Source organism: Otolemur garnettii, unplaced genomic scaffold (genome assembly GCF_000181295.1).
Source record: "Otolemur garnettii isolate 467f Iridium unplaced genomic scaffold, OtoGar3 scaffold00032, whole genome shotgun sequence".
Lineage (NCBI taxonomy): Eukaryota > Metazoa > Chordata > Mammalia > Primates > Galagidae > Otolemur > Otolemur garnettii.
Window position 1 is genome coordinate 1,724,365 of NW_003852427.1, and position 14,347 is coordinate 1,738,711.

The 14,347-nt window shown below is 57.0% G+C and overlaps 2 protein-coding genes across 3 annotated transcripts in view; one reads left to right on the forward strand and one right to left on the reverse strand.

Annotated features, from left to right (window-relative positions):
* STAB1 (stabilin 1) overlaps positions 1–12,261 on the forward strand; it is a 28,368-nt gene extending 16,107 nt beyond the window's left edge. For both annotated transcript variants that reach the window (XM_023512977.1, XM_012804952.2), the window contains exons 29-69: positions 91–221; positions 385–496; positions 977–1,054; positions 1,140–1,232; positions 1,939–2,037; positions 2,184–2,315; positions 2,531–2,659; positions 2,828–2,884; positions 3,217–3,300; positions 3,816–4,011; positions 4,121–4,216; positions 4,305–4,350; positions 4,452–4,528; positions 4,750–4,875; positions 5,078–5,151; positions 5,314–5,388; positions 5,640–5,762; positions 6,073–6,120; positions 6,308–6,385; positions 6,496–6,642; positions 7,032–7,172; positions 7,276–7,335; positions 7,658–7,834; positions 7,918–8,004; positions 8,112–8,261; positions 8,368–8,424; positions 8,518–8,716; positions 9,073–9,222; positions 9,309–9,413; positions 9,577–9,684; positions 9,769–9,962; positions 10,058–10,202; positions 10,284–10,417; positions 10,505–10,670; positions 10,760–10,869; positions 10,965–11,084; positions 11,170–11,319; positions 11,397–11,501; positions 11,614–11,760; positions 11,843–11,959; positions 12,038–12,261. In XM_023512977.1, coding sequence (XP_023368745.1) covers positions 91–221; positions 385–496; positions 977–1,054; positions 1,140–1,232; positions 1,939–2,037; positions 2,184–2,315; positions 2,531–2,659; positions 2,828–2,884; positions 3,217–3,300; positions 3,816–4,011; positions 4,121–4,216; positions 4,305–4,350; positions 4,452–4,528; positions 4,750–4,875; positions 5,078–5,151; positions 5,314–5,388; positions 5,640–5,762; positions 6,073–6,120; positions 6,308–6,385; positions 6,496–6,642; positions 7,032–7,172; positions 7,276–7,335; positions 7,658–7,834; positions 7,918–8,004; positions 8,112–8,261; positions 8,368–8,424; positions 8,518–8,716; positions 9,073–9,222; positions 9,309–9,413; positions 9,577–9,684; positions 9,769–9,962; positions 10,058–10,202; positions 10,284–10,417; positions 10,505–10,670; positions 10,760–10,869; positions 10,965–11,084; positions 11,170–11,319; positions 11,397–11,501; positions 11,614–11,760; positions 11,843–11,959; positions 12,038–12,094 — 4,680 coding nt within the window. In that variant the 3' untranslated portion in view covers positions 12,095–12,261. The remainder of the gene's footprint in view (positions 1–90; positions 222–384; positions 497–976; positions 1,055–1,139; positions 1,233–1,938; positions 2,038–2,183; positions 2,316–2,530; positions 2,660–2,827; positions 2,885–3,216; positions 3,301–3,815; positions 4,012–4,120; positions 4,217–4,304; positions 4,351–4,451; positions 4,529–4,749; positions 4,876–5,077; positions 5,152–5,313; positions 5,389–5,639; positions 5,763–6,072; positions 6,121–6,307; positions 6,386–6,495; positions 6,643–7,031; positions 7,173–7,275; positions 7,336–7,657; positions 7,835–7,917; positions 8,005–8,111; positions 8,262–8,367; positions 8,425–8,517; positions 8,717–9,072; positions 9,223–9,308; positions 9,414–9,576; positions 9,685–9,768; positions 9,963–10,057; positions 10,203–10,283; positions 10,418–10,504; positions 10,671–10,759; positions 10,870–10,964; positions 11,085–11,169; positions 11,320–11,396; positions 11,502–11,613; positions 11,761–11,842; positions 11,960–12,037) is intronic.
* NT5DC2 (5'-nucleotidase domain containing 2) overlaps positions 12,130–14,347 on the reverse strand; it is an 8,588-nt gene continuing 6,370 nt past the window's right edge. Inside the window, exons 11-14 of the mRNA XM_003789376.3 lie at positions 12,952–13,038; positions 12,732–12,872; positions 12,578–12,642; positions 12,130–12,497 (exon numbers count right to left, since the gene is read on the reverse strand). Of these exons, the coding sequence (XP_003789424.1) occupies positions 12,236–12,497; positions 12,578–12,642; positions 12,732–12,872; positions 12,952–13,038 (555 nt within the window). The 3' untranslated portion in view covers positions 12,130–12,235. The remainder of the gene's footprint in view (positions 12,498–12,577; positions 12,643–12,731; positions 12,873–12,951; positions 13,039–14,347) is intronic.

Consider the following 14,347-nt stretch of genomic DNA (forward strand, 5'->3'; position numbering starts at 1 on the left):
TGGAGGTGGGGGCCAGGCCTGGAGGCTTGGAGGTGATCTCAAGACTGCCTTCATCACTCCTATTGCCCCCTGTTCACTGTGTGCACATAGAATGCTGGCATCACGCTTCCTCCTGATAGCCGAGTCACAGCCCTGGTTCCAAATGAGGCTGCAATCCGTAGGCTGAGCCCCGAGGACCAAGCCTTCTGGCTGCAACCAAGGATGCTGCCACACCTGGTCAGGTGGGGTAGCCTAGGCTGGGCCATGGGGTGGGGGGGTACCCAGCCCCTCACTAGAGGGCCTCTAGCCTGCATGTGCCCACCTTGGGGATAGGGTCCAGATCCAGTGGTCTATGTAAGTTATTCTAACCTATTCCATGACACCCCCAAAACTGTGCCCTTTCAGGGCCCATTTTCTCCAGGGTGCCCTCTGTGAGGAAGAGCTGGCCCAGCTAAGTGGGCAGAATGTGGTCACCCTGAGCCCCACCACACGCTGGGAGATTCACAACATCAGTAGGGTATGTGGTGAGCTCTGGGCAGATGAGGGGACCAGGCAGGGCATGGGAGGGAGCTCAGATGCTGCCGGCTTCCCATACCAGGACCTACATGTAATGAGACGGGTCACCTGACCCTGCCCAGAGCCGAGCTTAGAAGATATGCTTGGGACAGATTGCTGATGGGCAGTGTACCTTTGGGCCATCAGTGACCACCTGCCAGGGGCTAGATCTAGACATGCATGTCCATCTCGTTCATCATGGGCCCTGGGGAGGGTCTGTGTACCCACCTAATAGATCCCGAGTATGAGTATGTCAGTAGGTCAGGTGGGGCTGCCATGGCCAGGCTGGCCATGGGAGGGGGCTTCTGTGTGGGACCCAGGCCCTGGGCCAGGCTGGGGACCACCTGTGAGTACCTGTGTGCCTGGCAGCCTCTCTGTTGGGGCTGTACCCAAAGAGTCTATCTGTTTCCACCTATGACTGAGCTTGGCCACTACCTTCCAGAGGGTCTGGGTACAGAATGCCAGTGTGGATGTGGCTGACCTCCTTGCCACCAATGGTGTCCTACACATCCTCAGCCAGGTATGCCCAGAGCAGGGTGTGTACAGGGAAGCTCCAGGCAGGCCAAGAGACAATGATGTCTTGACCAGCCCCCACTCTGCATCAGGTCTTGCTACCTTCCCGAGGGGACGTGCAGGGTGGGTTGCTACAGCAGCTGGACTTGGTGCCTGCCTTCAGCCTCTTCCGGGAGCTGCTGCAGGTAAGGGAGGCTGGCAAGGCAGCGTGTGTCTGCTTGGGGGGGGCACCATCCCCCAGATCTGGAGGGGTCTGGGTAGCTCTCTATGTTGGGCTGAGGAACAAAATGCCTGTCCTAGGCTTAGCGTCCATAGCACAGTGTTTACGGCGCCAGACATACCCACCAAGGCTGGCGGGTTCAAACCTGGCTGGCCTAGCTAAACAACAATGACAACTGCAACAAAAAATAGCCACGTATTGTGGTAGGTGCCTATAGTCCCAGCTACTTGGGAGGCTGAGGCTAGAGAATTGCTTGAGCCCAAGAGTTTGAGGTTGCTATGAGCCGTGATGCCAAGCACTCTACGGAGGGTGACCTAGTGAGACTCTGTCTCAAAAAAAACAAAACGAAATGCCAGCTCGGTGCCTGTGGCTCAAGTGGCTAAGGTGCCAGCCACATACACCTAAGGTGGCGGGTTCGAATCCAGCCCGGGCCCGCCAAACAACAATGATGGCTGCAACCAAAAAACAAAATAGCCAGGCATTGTGGCGGGTGCCTGTGGTCTCAGCTACTTGGGAGGCGGAGGCAGGAGACTGACTTGAGCCCAGGAGTTGGAGGTTGCTGTGAGTTGTGATGCCACAGCACTCTACCCAGGGGGACAGCTTGAGGCTCTGTCTCAAAAGAAAAAAAAAACTAAACTAAATGCCTATCCCTGACCTTGTCCCATCCCTAGCACCATAAGTTGGTGTCCCAGATTGAAGCCGCCACTGCTTATACCATCTTCGTGCCCACAAACCGCTCCCTGGAGGCCCAGGGCAATAGCAGCAGCCTGGTGAGGCCATGGGGATGGGGTGGGAGGGAGGGTGAAGGCACAGAAGGTGAGTCTCCCATCCCATGGCAAAGGGACATAGTGGGTATAACATGCTGTCCAGGGTGTTTGCTAGTTGTAGAAACTCCTGAGCACTCATTCCTTCCCAGGATGCAGATGCAGTGCGACACCACGTGATCCTGGGGGAGGCACTCTCTATGGAAGCCCTGCGGAGAGGGGGACACCGCAACTCTCTTCTGGGCCCTGCCCACTGGCTTGTCTTCTACAACCACAGCGGCCAGGTTTGGGAGGGACACAGAGCAAGAAGACCCTATCCCAGGGACCGTGCTCTTGAGGGACCCTGTTCTTTGAGGTCTCCCTACCTGGGAGCTTCTAACCATTGCTCCAGGGAGAACCCTCCCATCCCTGGACACACCCTCAGCCCTGAGTCTTCCCAGCCCCTGAGGGCAGAGTGGTAGTGGGGCCGGTAGATTCATCCTCCTGTCCCACTCCCCAGCCTGAGGTGAACCATGTGCCGCTGGAAGGTCCTATGCTGAAAGCCCCGGGCCGCTCACTATTTGGCCTATCAGGGGTCCTGACCGTGGGCTCAAGCCGCTGCCTGTACAGCCACGCTGAGGCCCTGAGGGTGAGAGGCTGGGGACACAGGAGGGCAGCTGCAGAGTTAAGAGCCAGGGGCTGCTGGCTGGCCTAGCTGGTGGGAAGGTGCACTTGATCAGCCTGCCCTGGCAGAAGGATGGTGGGTTGGGTGCCCATAATTCTGAATCTCCTGATGTCCTGTCTTCCTTCCTTCCAGGAGAAATGCGTAAACTGCTCCCGGAAATTCCGCTGCACTCAGGGCTTCCAGCTGCAGGTGAGGCTGGGCTTACTTAGCAGAGCTCCTACACTGCTCTGCCTGCCCTCATTGCTCCCAAAGTGGTTCCCCCCAACCCTGCTTGGTCCAGGCATGGGGACCTGGGCAGACAACTTCCCTGAAGGTCTGGCCAGGGTCTTCGCGGAGGAGGTTTGCTCAGGCTTGCGACCTGAGGCCTGGATCCTGCCAGCCCTCCCCTCATCAGGTCTGTCTTGGTTCCTCCCTGACCCTTCTGCTATTCTGCTTATCTGTCTGACACCTGTAGTCTATCCATTTGTCTCCTCATTCACTGCCTTGCCCCTGCCCAAGCCACTGCCTATCCTCATTTCCAGGACACACCCAGAAAGAGCTGTCTCTACCAATCTGGATTCTCCTTCTCTCGGGGCTGTTCTTACACATGTGCCAAGAAGATCCAGGTTTGCCCTGAGTGCCAAGTCTGGCCAGAGAAGAGGAGATGGGAGTGGGTGGGGGCCCAGGGTAGGAGCCCAGATTGTATTTCAAAAGCAGAGGCCAGGCTGGGACTAGGATGAGACCAGTGAAACAAGGGTCCAAAGGAATGGGAGCAGGGAGAGGTCTAGAGTGGGAGTGCTAGTGTTTATCCCTGTGTCCACTCACTAGGGAGTAAGGATGGGGAGAGGGAGAAAGGTTCAAGTTAGGAGCAGCTCTGTCACCTAAGGCCCAGGGTTAGCTACTGGGACTGGCTATGACCTTCCTTATAGGTCTTGCTTGAGCCTCAGTTCCCCTTGCTGGGAGAGGATTGAAGAAGACTTTCTTCATACCCCTTTTGTCTCTAACTTTCTGCCCATCCCTGGGCCTTGGGTTCCAGTTTGCTTTGTTCTATTGCCCTGTGGCCCCAAGATGCCCTCTTTCCCTTCCCCTGACATCTGTCTTGGCCTGTGTGTGGCCTCTCCCTCCCTTTTGCACCCTAAAGGTACCCGATTGCTGCCCTGGCTTCTTTGGCACACTGTGTGAGCCATGCCCAGGGGGTCTAGGGGGAGTGTGCTCAGGCCAAGGGCAGTGCCAGGACAGGCTCCTGGGCAATGGGGAGTGCCGCTGCCATGAGGGCTTCCATGGAATAGCCTGTGAGATGTGTGAGCTGGGCCGCTACGGGCCCAACTGCACTGGAGGTGAGGTCTGGGGAGGGGGTGGGGGTGGGCCTCCTAGCAGAGGAGGGCAGGCTCTAGAGGCACTGAATAACTCCTGTCCTCCCTTGTCTCCCCCTTGTCCCACTCACAGTGTGTGACTGTGCCCACGGGCTGTGCAAAGAGGGGCTGCAGGGTGATGGAAGCTGTGTCTGTAATGTGGGCTGGCAGGGCCTCCACTGTGACCAGAGTGAGTAGGTCCAGGGGGTTGGGGAAAGTGATTATTGGGGATGCAGTTCCTGGATCTGAATAACTAGAGCCATCCTCCTACCCTCCAGAAATCATCGGCCCTCAGTGCCCCAAGAAGTGTGACCCCAATGCCAAGTGAGTGGGCCCAACTTGGGGCAGGTGGGCAGGGGGTGGGAAAACTTGGAGTCAGGGCAAGAGCTGGGCTGGCACAGCTGAGCTGCCGCCATCTCTCCCAGCTGCATGCAGGACTCCGCTGGAGCCCCCACCTGCATCTGTGCTGCAGGATACTCAGGCAATGGCACCAACTGTTCAGGTCCGGCCACATGGACTCCAGGGTCCCTCTGTGAAATTTGGGGATGGCTGTCCCCACAAAGCCCCCCCACTCTGTCTGGGTCTAGCTTCCATTGCTGTTCAATCTTAGGGCTTACCTTTCCCACTGACCTTTTCCTGTTTCTCATGCCCTCCTCTCCTGTCCTGCCCCTACCCCTTCCCCATGCCTGGTCTTCACAACTCTCTGGGACCATCTACCCCTAGAGGTGGACCCCTGTGCCTATGGTCATGGGGGCTGCTCCCCTCATGCTAACTGCACCAAGGTGGCACCTGGACAGCGAACATGCACCTGCCAGGATGGCTACACAGGCGACGGGGAGCTGTGCCAGGGTGAGGCAAGGCTCTAGCCTGGGTGCCTATGAGGCTGGGGGGTCTGGCTTCAGTGAATCTGAGTCAACCTAGGAAGGGTTGAGGGGCACAGTTCTTAGGGCTGGGGTGCTGAAAGAGGAGAAGATTAGCACCTAAAGATACAGATGGACAAATGAAAGGAGGGACCACTAAGGACCACACCATCCTGTGTCTCTTCCCTCAGAAGTTAACAGCTGTCTCTTCCACAATGGGGGCTGCCACATTCAGGCTGACTGCATCCCCACAGGCCCTCAGCAGGTCAGCATGGCAGGGCTGGACACCAGGGCTGTACCATTTCCTGTACCATTTCCATAGTGGGGCTGCCCTTCAGAGCAGGCCCTTGGAGGGGGGGTGACCCTTTAATCCAGAGTACTGGCCATCTCGGCTTTCAGAAGCCCCACTGATCAGGATTTCGGACAGGTATCCTGCAACTGCCGAGAGGGTTACAGTGGGGATGGCATCCGGACCTGCAAGCTCCTGGATCCCTGCTCTCAGGTCAGGCCCCCAGTCCTGCTCTATTCACAATGAATGGTGACTAAGGCAGGAAGCAGCTCTGCTCACTCCCAGTGGGGTCCTAAGGGCCTCTGAAGGGTGGGCTATGCTCCCTGCAAGCTCAAGTCTGGCTAATCAGTAGAAAATAGGGCTTTAGGGATTGAGCTGGACCTTCCTGTTCTCTTTCACAGGGCAAGGTGGAATAGAGGAGTCTTGGAAACCACTAATTCCTCTCTCTTCTGTCCCTGCCTCAGAATAATGGAGGCTGCAGCCCTTATGCTGTGTGCAAAAGCACAGGGGATGGCCAGAGGACATGTACCTGTGACACAGCCCATACTGTGGGTGATGGCTTCACCTGCCGTGCCCGAGTAGGTCTGGTAAGGATGCCCAGGCTTGAGGCCTGATCTAGTCTTGGCTATATTCCCTGGGCCTGACCCATGGTCTTAGCTAAGACCCCAGACTTAATTTTGATCCCAACCCTGATTATGACCCTGAGCATAGTCCCTGACACTACCTGAGCTTGACCCCAGCTGTGACTCATGAAATTAATCCTGACCTCAGCTCAGATCCCCCAGCTTTCCTGTCCCCATCTCTGCCTTGGCCAGACCTTGAGCTATAAGTGCTGGGACAAGCACCAGGCCCTGAATGGGGCTCAAAATCTGAGTAGATACTCACCCCCCCACCCAGGAGCTCCTCCGGGATAAGCATGCCTCATTCTTCAGCCACCACCTCCTGGTGAGTCTGCGTTTTGGGCCTCTGTGACCTACAAGTCCCACCCCTCTCTGGGCCTCAATGTTTCCATCTGGTTAGAGGGTTGGCTGGTCTGGTCTCTCAGAGTCCAAGTCTTTCCCAGAAGATTTGGAAGCTCCAACTTGGTCCCAGGTTGCTCTGCTTCCACTGAAGCTGCTGCTCCCTCCTTCAGGAGTACAAGGAGCTCAGGGGCAATGGACCTTTCACAATCTTTGTGCCTCACGCAGATCTAATGACCAACCTGTCACAGGTACGCAGTCCATAAAATGAGGCTGAGGAGGGATGAGCCTCCACTGGTGGGCACTGTGTGGACAGAGGCAGCAATCAGGGCCCCCAAGTACCCTCATGATTCCACTCCAGGATGAGCTGGCCCGGATTCGGGCACATCGCCAGCTCGTGTTTCGCTACCACGTGGTTGGCTGCCAGCAGCTGCAGAGCCAGGATCTGCTAGACCAGGAGTATGTCACGGCACTGTCGGGGCACACCCTGCGCTTCAGTGAGAGGGAGGTAAGCCCTGCCCCTACTCACATGGCTCAAGTCCTGTCTTAGTGTGCCTGTGACCCCACCCAAAATCTGGGCCCTGCCTACTGTAATGGGCCTGTCCCAGGCCTAGGATTGGATAACTGAGCCCCCACTGCCCTTCCCTAAGTCCAGTCAAGTCCCCAAGTCCCACACCTATATGTAATTCTCTGAGAGGACATGATCCTCTCCCCATGCCTTAACTCTGCTTGGGATCCTGCCCACCTTCTGCCTCAGTCCTGAATCTGAGACTGGGTGCTCCAAGATTCCTCCAAGCCAGGCTTCACCCCCACCTCAGCCCCCTCCTCCACCTTCGGAACACCCCAACAATCAGCTTCATTCAACCCCAGGCTCCACCCCCCACGCCTCGCTCCTAGGGCAGCATCTATCTCAATGACTTCGCCCGTGTGGTGAGCAGTGACCATGAAGCAGTAAATGGTGTCCTGCACTTCATTGACCATGTTCTGCTGCCACCTGAAGCGCTACACTGGGAGCCTGATGCTACCCCAGTGTTGCGGGTATGATCTGGATATATAGGCTTGGGAGCTGGAGGGCAGAGGGGTGGATGCCTGGAGCTTCCCTTCCCTCCTGACCTCGCTGTTCACAAGAATCTTTTCCCAGAGGAACGTCACTGCAGCTGCTGAGAGCTTTGGTTACAAGATCTTCAGCAGCCTCTTGTCGGTAATGCTCCCATGTGTTGACCTGTCAGTGTGCATATGCACAGATTATGTCTGTGTACATGAGCATCCCAGTGTGAGCACATAGGCATGTGCCGGTATGTGCCTGCATACCTAACAACGGTGTGCACAGCTGAGGTGTATGTTATCCCTGCAAGTGTGCCCATATATGTGCGCCCATCCCTCGAGTGCCCATCCCTCTTCAGCCCTGCTGTGGGATGTGTACCTGTGACCGTAGGAATATGGATGGAGGCCTCCCACCCTTACCTCTGATCGCTAGTCTCTGACTGGGCTGTGACTGCCCCATCTTTGCTCTCCTACACCAGGTGGCTGGACTCTTGCCCCTGCTTCGAGATGTATCCCATAAGCCCTTCACAATGCTGTGGCCCACAGACTCGGCGCTGAGAGCCTTGCCTCCTGATCGCCAGGCCTGGCTATACCATGAGGACCACCGTGACAAGCTAGCAGCCATTCTGCGGGGCCATATGATCCGCAATATTGAGGTAAGTGCATCCCCAGACCTTGGTCCTCATTGTCTGTGGCTCATCCTGCCTCTTCGGCTCCAACCATGGCTCCATCTGCTCAGGCCTTGGCATCTGACCTGCCCAACCTGGGTCCACTCCGAACCATGCATGGAACCCCCATCTCCTTCTCTTGCAGCCGCACCCGGCCAGTGAGTCTTGGGAAAGGGTTTTGATGAGGGAAAGAGAAGCAGGGGCCTTGGCAGGGGCAGGTTGCAGATACTTGTGCCCTCATGGATCCTACATCTTCCCCCTGCAGGGTGAGCTCACAGTGGGTGAGGATGATGCCCACATTGTGCAGCGGCACTTGCCATTTGAGGGTGGCCTGGCCTATGGCATTGACCAGCTTCTGGAGCCACCTGGCCTTGGTGCTCGCTGTGACCGTTTTGAGACCCGGCCACTGCAACTGGTGAGGGAGGCCAGAGGTGGATGGGTAGGAGCCCACTTGACCCATGAGACATCACTTGTGGTGTCTGTTCACTTGAATTTGCTGTGTTGGCCTCCATCCTTTCCAGAAGATCTGCAGCATCTGTGGGCTGGAGCCACCCTGTCCTGAGGGCTCACAGGAGCAGGTAGGGGCCAGGGGCTGAGTAGGGCACTGGGCAGGGCAGGGCCTAGGAACCAGCAAACTCAAACTGTCTGTGGATGGACTCCTCTTGGCCCAGGGCAGCCCTGAGGCCTGCTGGCGCTACACAAGGTTCTGGATGTCTCCTCCACTGCGTTCTTTGGCACTACGTAGAGTCTGGGGCCAGCCTAGCCTCTGGGGCCAACCTCAAAGCCGGGGCATGGGCTGCCACCGCAACTGCGTCACCACTACCTGGAAGCCCAGCTGCTGCCCTGGTCACTATGGCAGTGAGTGCCAAGGTGAGCCTCCTGAGGTTGCAGACACTGCTAACTAGCTCCTCTGGCCCCCAAGATAGCAGAGAGCATGGAGATGGCTATTGTCCCTGAGTGTTAGGTAGCTCTAGGGCTGGGGAGGTCTGGACAGTGAGATTTTACTGGAAGGAATGCTGGAAGAGGTGTGAAGGGAATGTAGATGGTACAGCCTGATGGGGAGTGTTGAGGGTGTCTGGATATTCTCCAGGACACGGGCCTGGAGGGTTCCTAGCAGTGGGGAGACAGGGGTGGGGGCCAGATGGTAGGGCTAGGCTTAGGGGTATATGTGTGGGAGTCTTGGTGAGAGCCTCTGCTCCACCTAACTTCTCCCACCCTCTCCGTAGCTTGCCCTGGTGGCCCCAGCAGCCCCTGTAGTAACCACGGTGTGTGCCTGGATGGCATGAGTGGCAGTGGGCTGTGTAGGTGCCGTTCAGGTTTTGCTGGGACAGCCTGTGAACTCTGTGCTCCAGGTGCCTTTGGACCCAGCTGCCAAGGTGGGCTGTCTCTACCTGCCCCCGTCCCCCATTCCCTCGGCCCTGTGTGCTAACTAACTCTGTCCTTCTGCTGTCCCTCCGTCTAGCCTGCCGCTGCACTTCACATGGCCACTGTGATGAGGGCCTTGGGGGCTCTGGCTCCTGCTTCTGTGATGAAGGCTGGACTGGGCCCCTCTGTGAGGTGCAGCTGGGTGAGTAGCACTTATGCTTGTGTCCCACTGCCTGGCACACTGTGTACACTTGCACACGTCATTGCATGCCCCAGCTTCCCTCAGGTGAAGGCAGAGAGGGTGGATAGGACAGGTGGAGGCCAGGAAGGCAGCTTCTAACTTGGTAATGGGCCTTGGGGGACAGAGCTGCAGTCTGTGTGTACCCCACCCTGCGCACCCCAGGCCATGTGCCGTGAGGGCAACAGCTGTGAGTGCGGCCTGGGCTATGAAGGAGATGGCCATTTGTGCACAGGTAAGAGATGGGTGGGGACATGAAGGCAGGATGTTCCCATTCCCCTGCAGCCACTGGGTATAACCACTCCCTTCCTGCCTTCAGTGGCAGACCTGTGCCAGGATGGGCATGGTGGCTGCAGCAAGCATGCCAACTGCAGCCAGGCAGGCACAGTGGTCACCTGTACCTGCCTTCCCAACTATGAGGGTGATGGCTGGAGCTGCCAGGCTAGAAACCCCTGTGCAGATGGCCACCGTGGGGGCTGCAGCGAGCATGCCGACTGCCTAAACACTGGCCCGGTGAGCAGGTGGGGGAGCCCAGCAGCCAGGGTGGGGAGGCCCCACAGATTACCTCCCTGGTCTCTGAAAGTCCCCACTGCTCTCCCCACCCACAGAATACACGGCGCTGTGAGTGCCATGAAGGCTATGTGGGTGATGGAATACAGTGTCTGGAGGCCCTGGAGCCACCTGTGGACCGTTGTTTGGGCCAGCCACCACCCTGCCATGTGGACGCTATGTGCACTGACCTTCATTTCCAAGGTATGCATCCTTGCCTACTTCTAGTGCCTCTGCTTCATCCCTGGTGCCAGCCAGCTAACCATGTACCCCTCCTTTCTGCAGAGAAACAGGCTGGTGTCTTCCATCTCCAGGCCACCAGTGGCCCCTATGGCCTGAACTTCTCAGAGGCAGAGGCAGCATGTGGGTCCCAGGGTGCTGTTCTTGCGTCACTCCCTCAACTCTCTGCTGCCCAGCAGGTATGTGGAACCCAGGAGTTAGAGCTAAGCCTGGGGGTGCCCCTTAATTTGGACATTGAGTCTCAGCATCCCTTCTTGCCCCTACAGCTGGGCTTCCACCTATGCCTTGTGGGCTGGCTTGCCAATGGCACTGCTGCCCACCCTGTCGTTTTCCCTGCGGCAGACTGTGGTCATGGTCAGGTGGGCATAGTCAGCCTGGGTACCCGCAAGAACCACTCAGAGCAATGGGATGCTTACTGCTTCCGTGTGCAAGGTGTGTCAACCCCAAGGCCCGTTTCCCTGGCTCTGCTCCTCCCCTCCCACCCCCTAGTCTGCCCAGCCACTGACCAGCCTTTCCTATAGATGTGGCCTGCCAATGTCGAGATGGCTTTGTGGGTGATGGGATTAGTGTGTGCAATGGGAAGCTCCTTGATGTCTTGGCTGCTACTGCCAACTTTTCCACCTTCTATGGGGTATGTGGTGGCCAAGTTTCAGGGTGGGGGTGTGTAGCCCAGCCAAGATCTCTAGGAGAGAGCCTGCTCATAGCCCTATCTCGGCACCTTCCCAGTTGCTGCTGGGATATGCCAATGCCACCCAGCAGGGTCTTGACTTCCTGGATTTCCTGGATGATGAACTCACCTACAAGACTCTCTTTGTCCCTGTCAATGAAGGTTTTATGGACAACATGGTAACTAGCAGGGGTGCAGGAAGAGCGGAGCCCTAGTCTGTTCCCCCTGGGTGGCTCAGGCTGATAGGTCTTGCTCTGCCCACAGACGCTGAGTGGCCCAGATCTGGAGCTACATGCTTCCAACACCACCTTCCTAAGTGCCAATGCCAGCCAGGGGAAGTTACTTCCTGCCCATTCAGGCCTCAGCCTCGCCATCAGGGATATAGGCTTTGAAAACAGTTCTTGGGCCCCTGTGGTGAGTCTGGCCCTTGCCCCTTCCCCATTGACTCTGACCCTTATTCAATGCTAGGCCTGACTGTGGCCTCCCTGCAGGCCCCAGGGGCAGTTGTGGTTAGCCGTGTCATCGTGTGGGACATCATGGCCTTTAATGGCATCATCCATACTCTGGCCAGACCTCTCCTGGCACCTTTACAGCCTGTGAGTCAGAGGAGTGGGAAGCAGAGCCCTTCTGGCACCTCCCCTGCTATGAGTTGGGAATGAGAGAGAGGGATACCTCTGGTCAGATCCTTGACACTCTCCTTATTTCTAGCGGGCAGTGCTGGCACCTGAGGCCCGGCCTGTGGTGGCAGGTGTGGGGGCTGTGGTAGCTGTTGCAGCACTGCTCAGCCTGGTGGCTGCAGCCCTCTACCTCCGTATCCGTGGCAAACCCACAGGCTTTGGCTTCTCCACCTTCCAGGTAGTGTTTTGTTGAAAGCCATCACCAGTGGGGTCTTTTGATCTTGCTTGAGGTTGTTCACCACTCACTCCTTTGGCCCCAGGTGGAAGATGATGCTGATGATGATTTTGCTCCATGGCAAGAAGGGACCAGCCCAACCCTGGTCTCTGTCCCCAACCCCATCTTTGGCAGCCATGATGCCTTTTGTGAGCCCTTTGATGTGAGTGTGGGGTTGTGGGGGCTGTGGAATGGGCCCAGGTCCTGGCTGGGCCCACCATGAATGGCCCTCCTCCCCCAGGATGCTCTCCTAGAGGAGGACTTCCCCGACACCCAGAGGATCCTCACGGTCAAGTGATGAGTCTGGTGCTGAAGCAGAGACGTGTGCAGATGTGCAGGAAGGAGATCACTTTTATTGCTTGTCTGAACAGATGCCTAGACTGGATGATGGGGCAAGAAGGGTGGGAGGGGGGACCTGTCCCCAACAATAAAGGTGCCCTTAGCGGATGTGGGCCATGTCACCAAGGAAGGGTGTCTTCATGCAGCCAGTGCATAGCTGGTCCATCCAGAGAGGTGCCTCGTGTTGCAGGGGTGTGCGGCGTGGGTAGAAGGTAAAGTCCACACGGTAGTTGAGCAGGCAGCTTAGGGAGGCCATGTAGAGATCAGAGAAGCGCACGAGACGCCTCGAGAAGTAGGTGGGGTTGTGGAAGGTGCGGAAAATGCTCCCAAACTGTGCGTTGAATAGGGCCTTGGTGATGCACCTGGGGAGGAAGACATAGGTGCTTAAGGGATAGACCAAGAGGGGCTTGGAAGGGGACTTCTGCCCAGGTCCTTTGCTTACCTCAGTTCCTGCCGTTCCTTCATCCAGGCAGCCAGCACCTGCCTCGACTCTGCATCCTGATAGGTCTGGTGATCAAACAGTATGCATTGGGCCCACACAACCAGGAGCCTGCAGCCCTGGCCCTCCCACCAGCCTCCTGGCCACCACCGTGCACCTGCATGCGCTCCAGTAGCCCTGTGAGTGCCTGCTGCCATGTCAGTGAGTGCATGTACTGCTCCGTGTTGATAATGCGAATCTCACGCTCCAGCTCAGGGATGATGGCACCTGTGCGCCAGCCGTGCCGCAGCATAAGATCCTGATGGATGAAGTGGAGAGCCTCAGCATCAGCTGGGAGCTGCCCTCCCCTTGCAGCCCTGCCCTACGCTGTCTCTCACCGCCAGGTCACTATAGAGGTGGTCTCCAAAGTAGAGCACACGGGGGCCACGCCATTCTGTCAAACGTAGGAAGTCAAATAGGTTTCCCTGGGGATAGAAGGGGACACTGCTAAGCCACACATGGCTTGTCCTCCATCAGTCCTCCCTCCCAAATAATCCCCAGAGGCAGCCCTCATCCTGCCGGATGCTGTTTTTGCCCTTTCTTGTGGCCTTGCTGTCCCCTCTGTGGGTGGGGTCTAGCTACTACTCCTACTTGGGAGGGGGGGTTCTACTTGCTGTAGGAAGGTCTCCTATAGGCCTGGCACAGTGCCTATACCTCAATGGATTCTGTTCCCTGTGACCTTCATGCCCACCCCAGGCTAAGGCTTCAGTCCTCATTTGTGAGAAAAACTGCAAGGAAGGCCTCATGGCCCTGAAGTCCTTGATGGCCTCCCCAGGTTCAGCCCAGAGGGACACAGTGACAGGGCCAATGACAGATCTCACTGGAGCCATGTGATTCTCCTACTCCAGAGCCAGACACTCAGCCAGGCCCACACCCAAGTGGGGAAACTCACAACAGAGCAGAAACAGAGGGACCCAGTGCAGGAACCCAGCAGCACAAGGAGCCCACACCCCAGATGGAAGAGGGACAGCACAGCTCATGGAGCAGTCTGTACATCTGAGAGTCTCAAGAGATAGAAACAGGTGATTGTGGGACAGTTCTTTTTTTTGAGACAGTCTCAAGCTGTCACCCTGGGTAGAGTGCCATAGTGTCATAGCTCACAGCAACCTCAAACTCTTGGGCTCAAGAGATAACTCTTGGCCTCAGTTTTTCTATTTTTAGTAGAGATTGAGGGTAGGGGGTGTCTCACTTTTTTTTTTGCTCAGGCTGGTCTCAAACTCGTGAGCTCAAGCAATCCACCCCCCTGGGCCTCCCAGAGTGCTAGGATTACAGGCATGAGCCATGAGGCATGTCCTGGCTGGGACAACTTAATTGTTGAAGTTCAAGTAGAGAGGCTGAGAAGCAGGTGGGCCCACCGAGGACATGGTCCCAGAGGGCAAAGGAAAACAGGATCAGAGGGAGTGGTGACTGAGAACCAGGTAGGCTCCAACACACATGCTGTGTGAGGAAGCTTTGGAACATCAGGTATAAAAATCAGCCTAAAAGCTGCCAGGGGAAAAAAGTCACACACTTCACACTAAGACGTGTGACTCTCTTCAGTCCTGGCCAGATGCCAAGGTAAAGCCCCTGAGGCTGGGGGGATGCACCTGTGCCTGATAGGCCATGGAGCTGGTGCCACAGGGTGGGAGGCCCAGTAGCAAGGGTAAGAGGGTGGGGCCATTAGCCATGCCCATGCTGCTCTTCTGGCCACTGCTGGCTTCTCCCTCCCCCACCCAAAGGCCTCTAGACACCCCC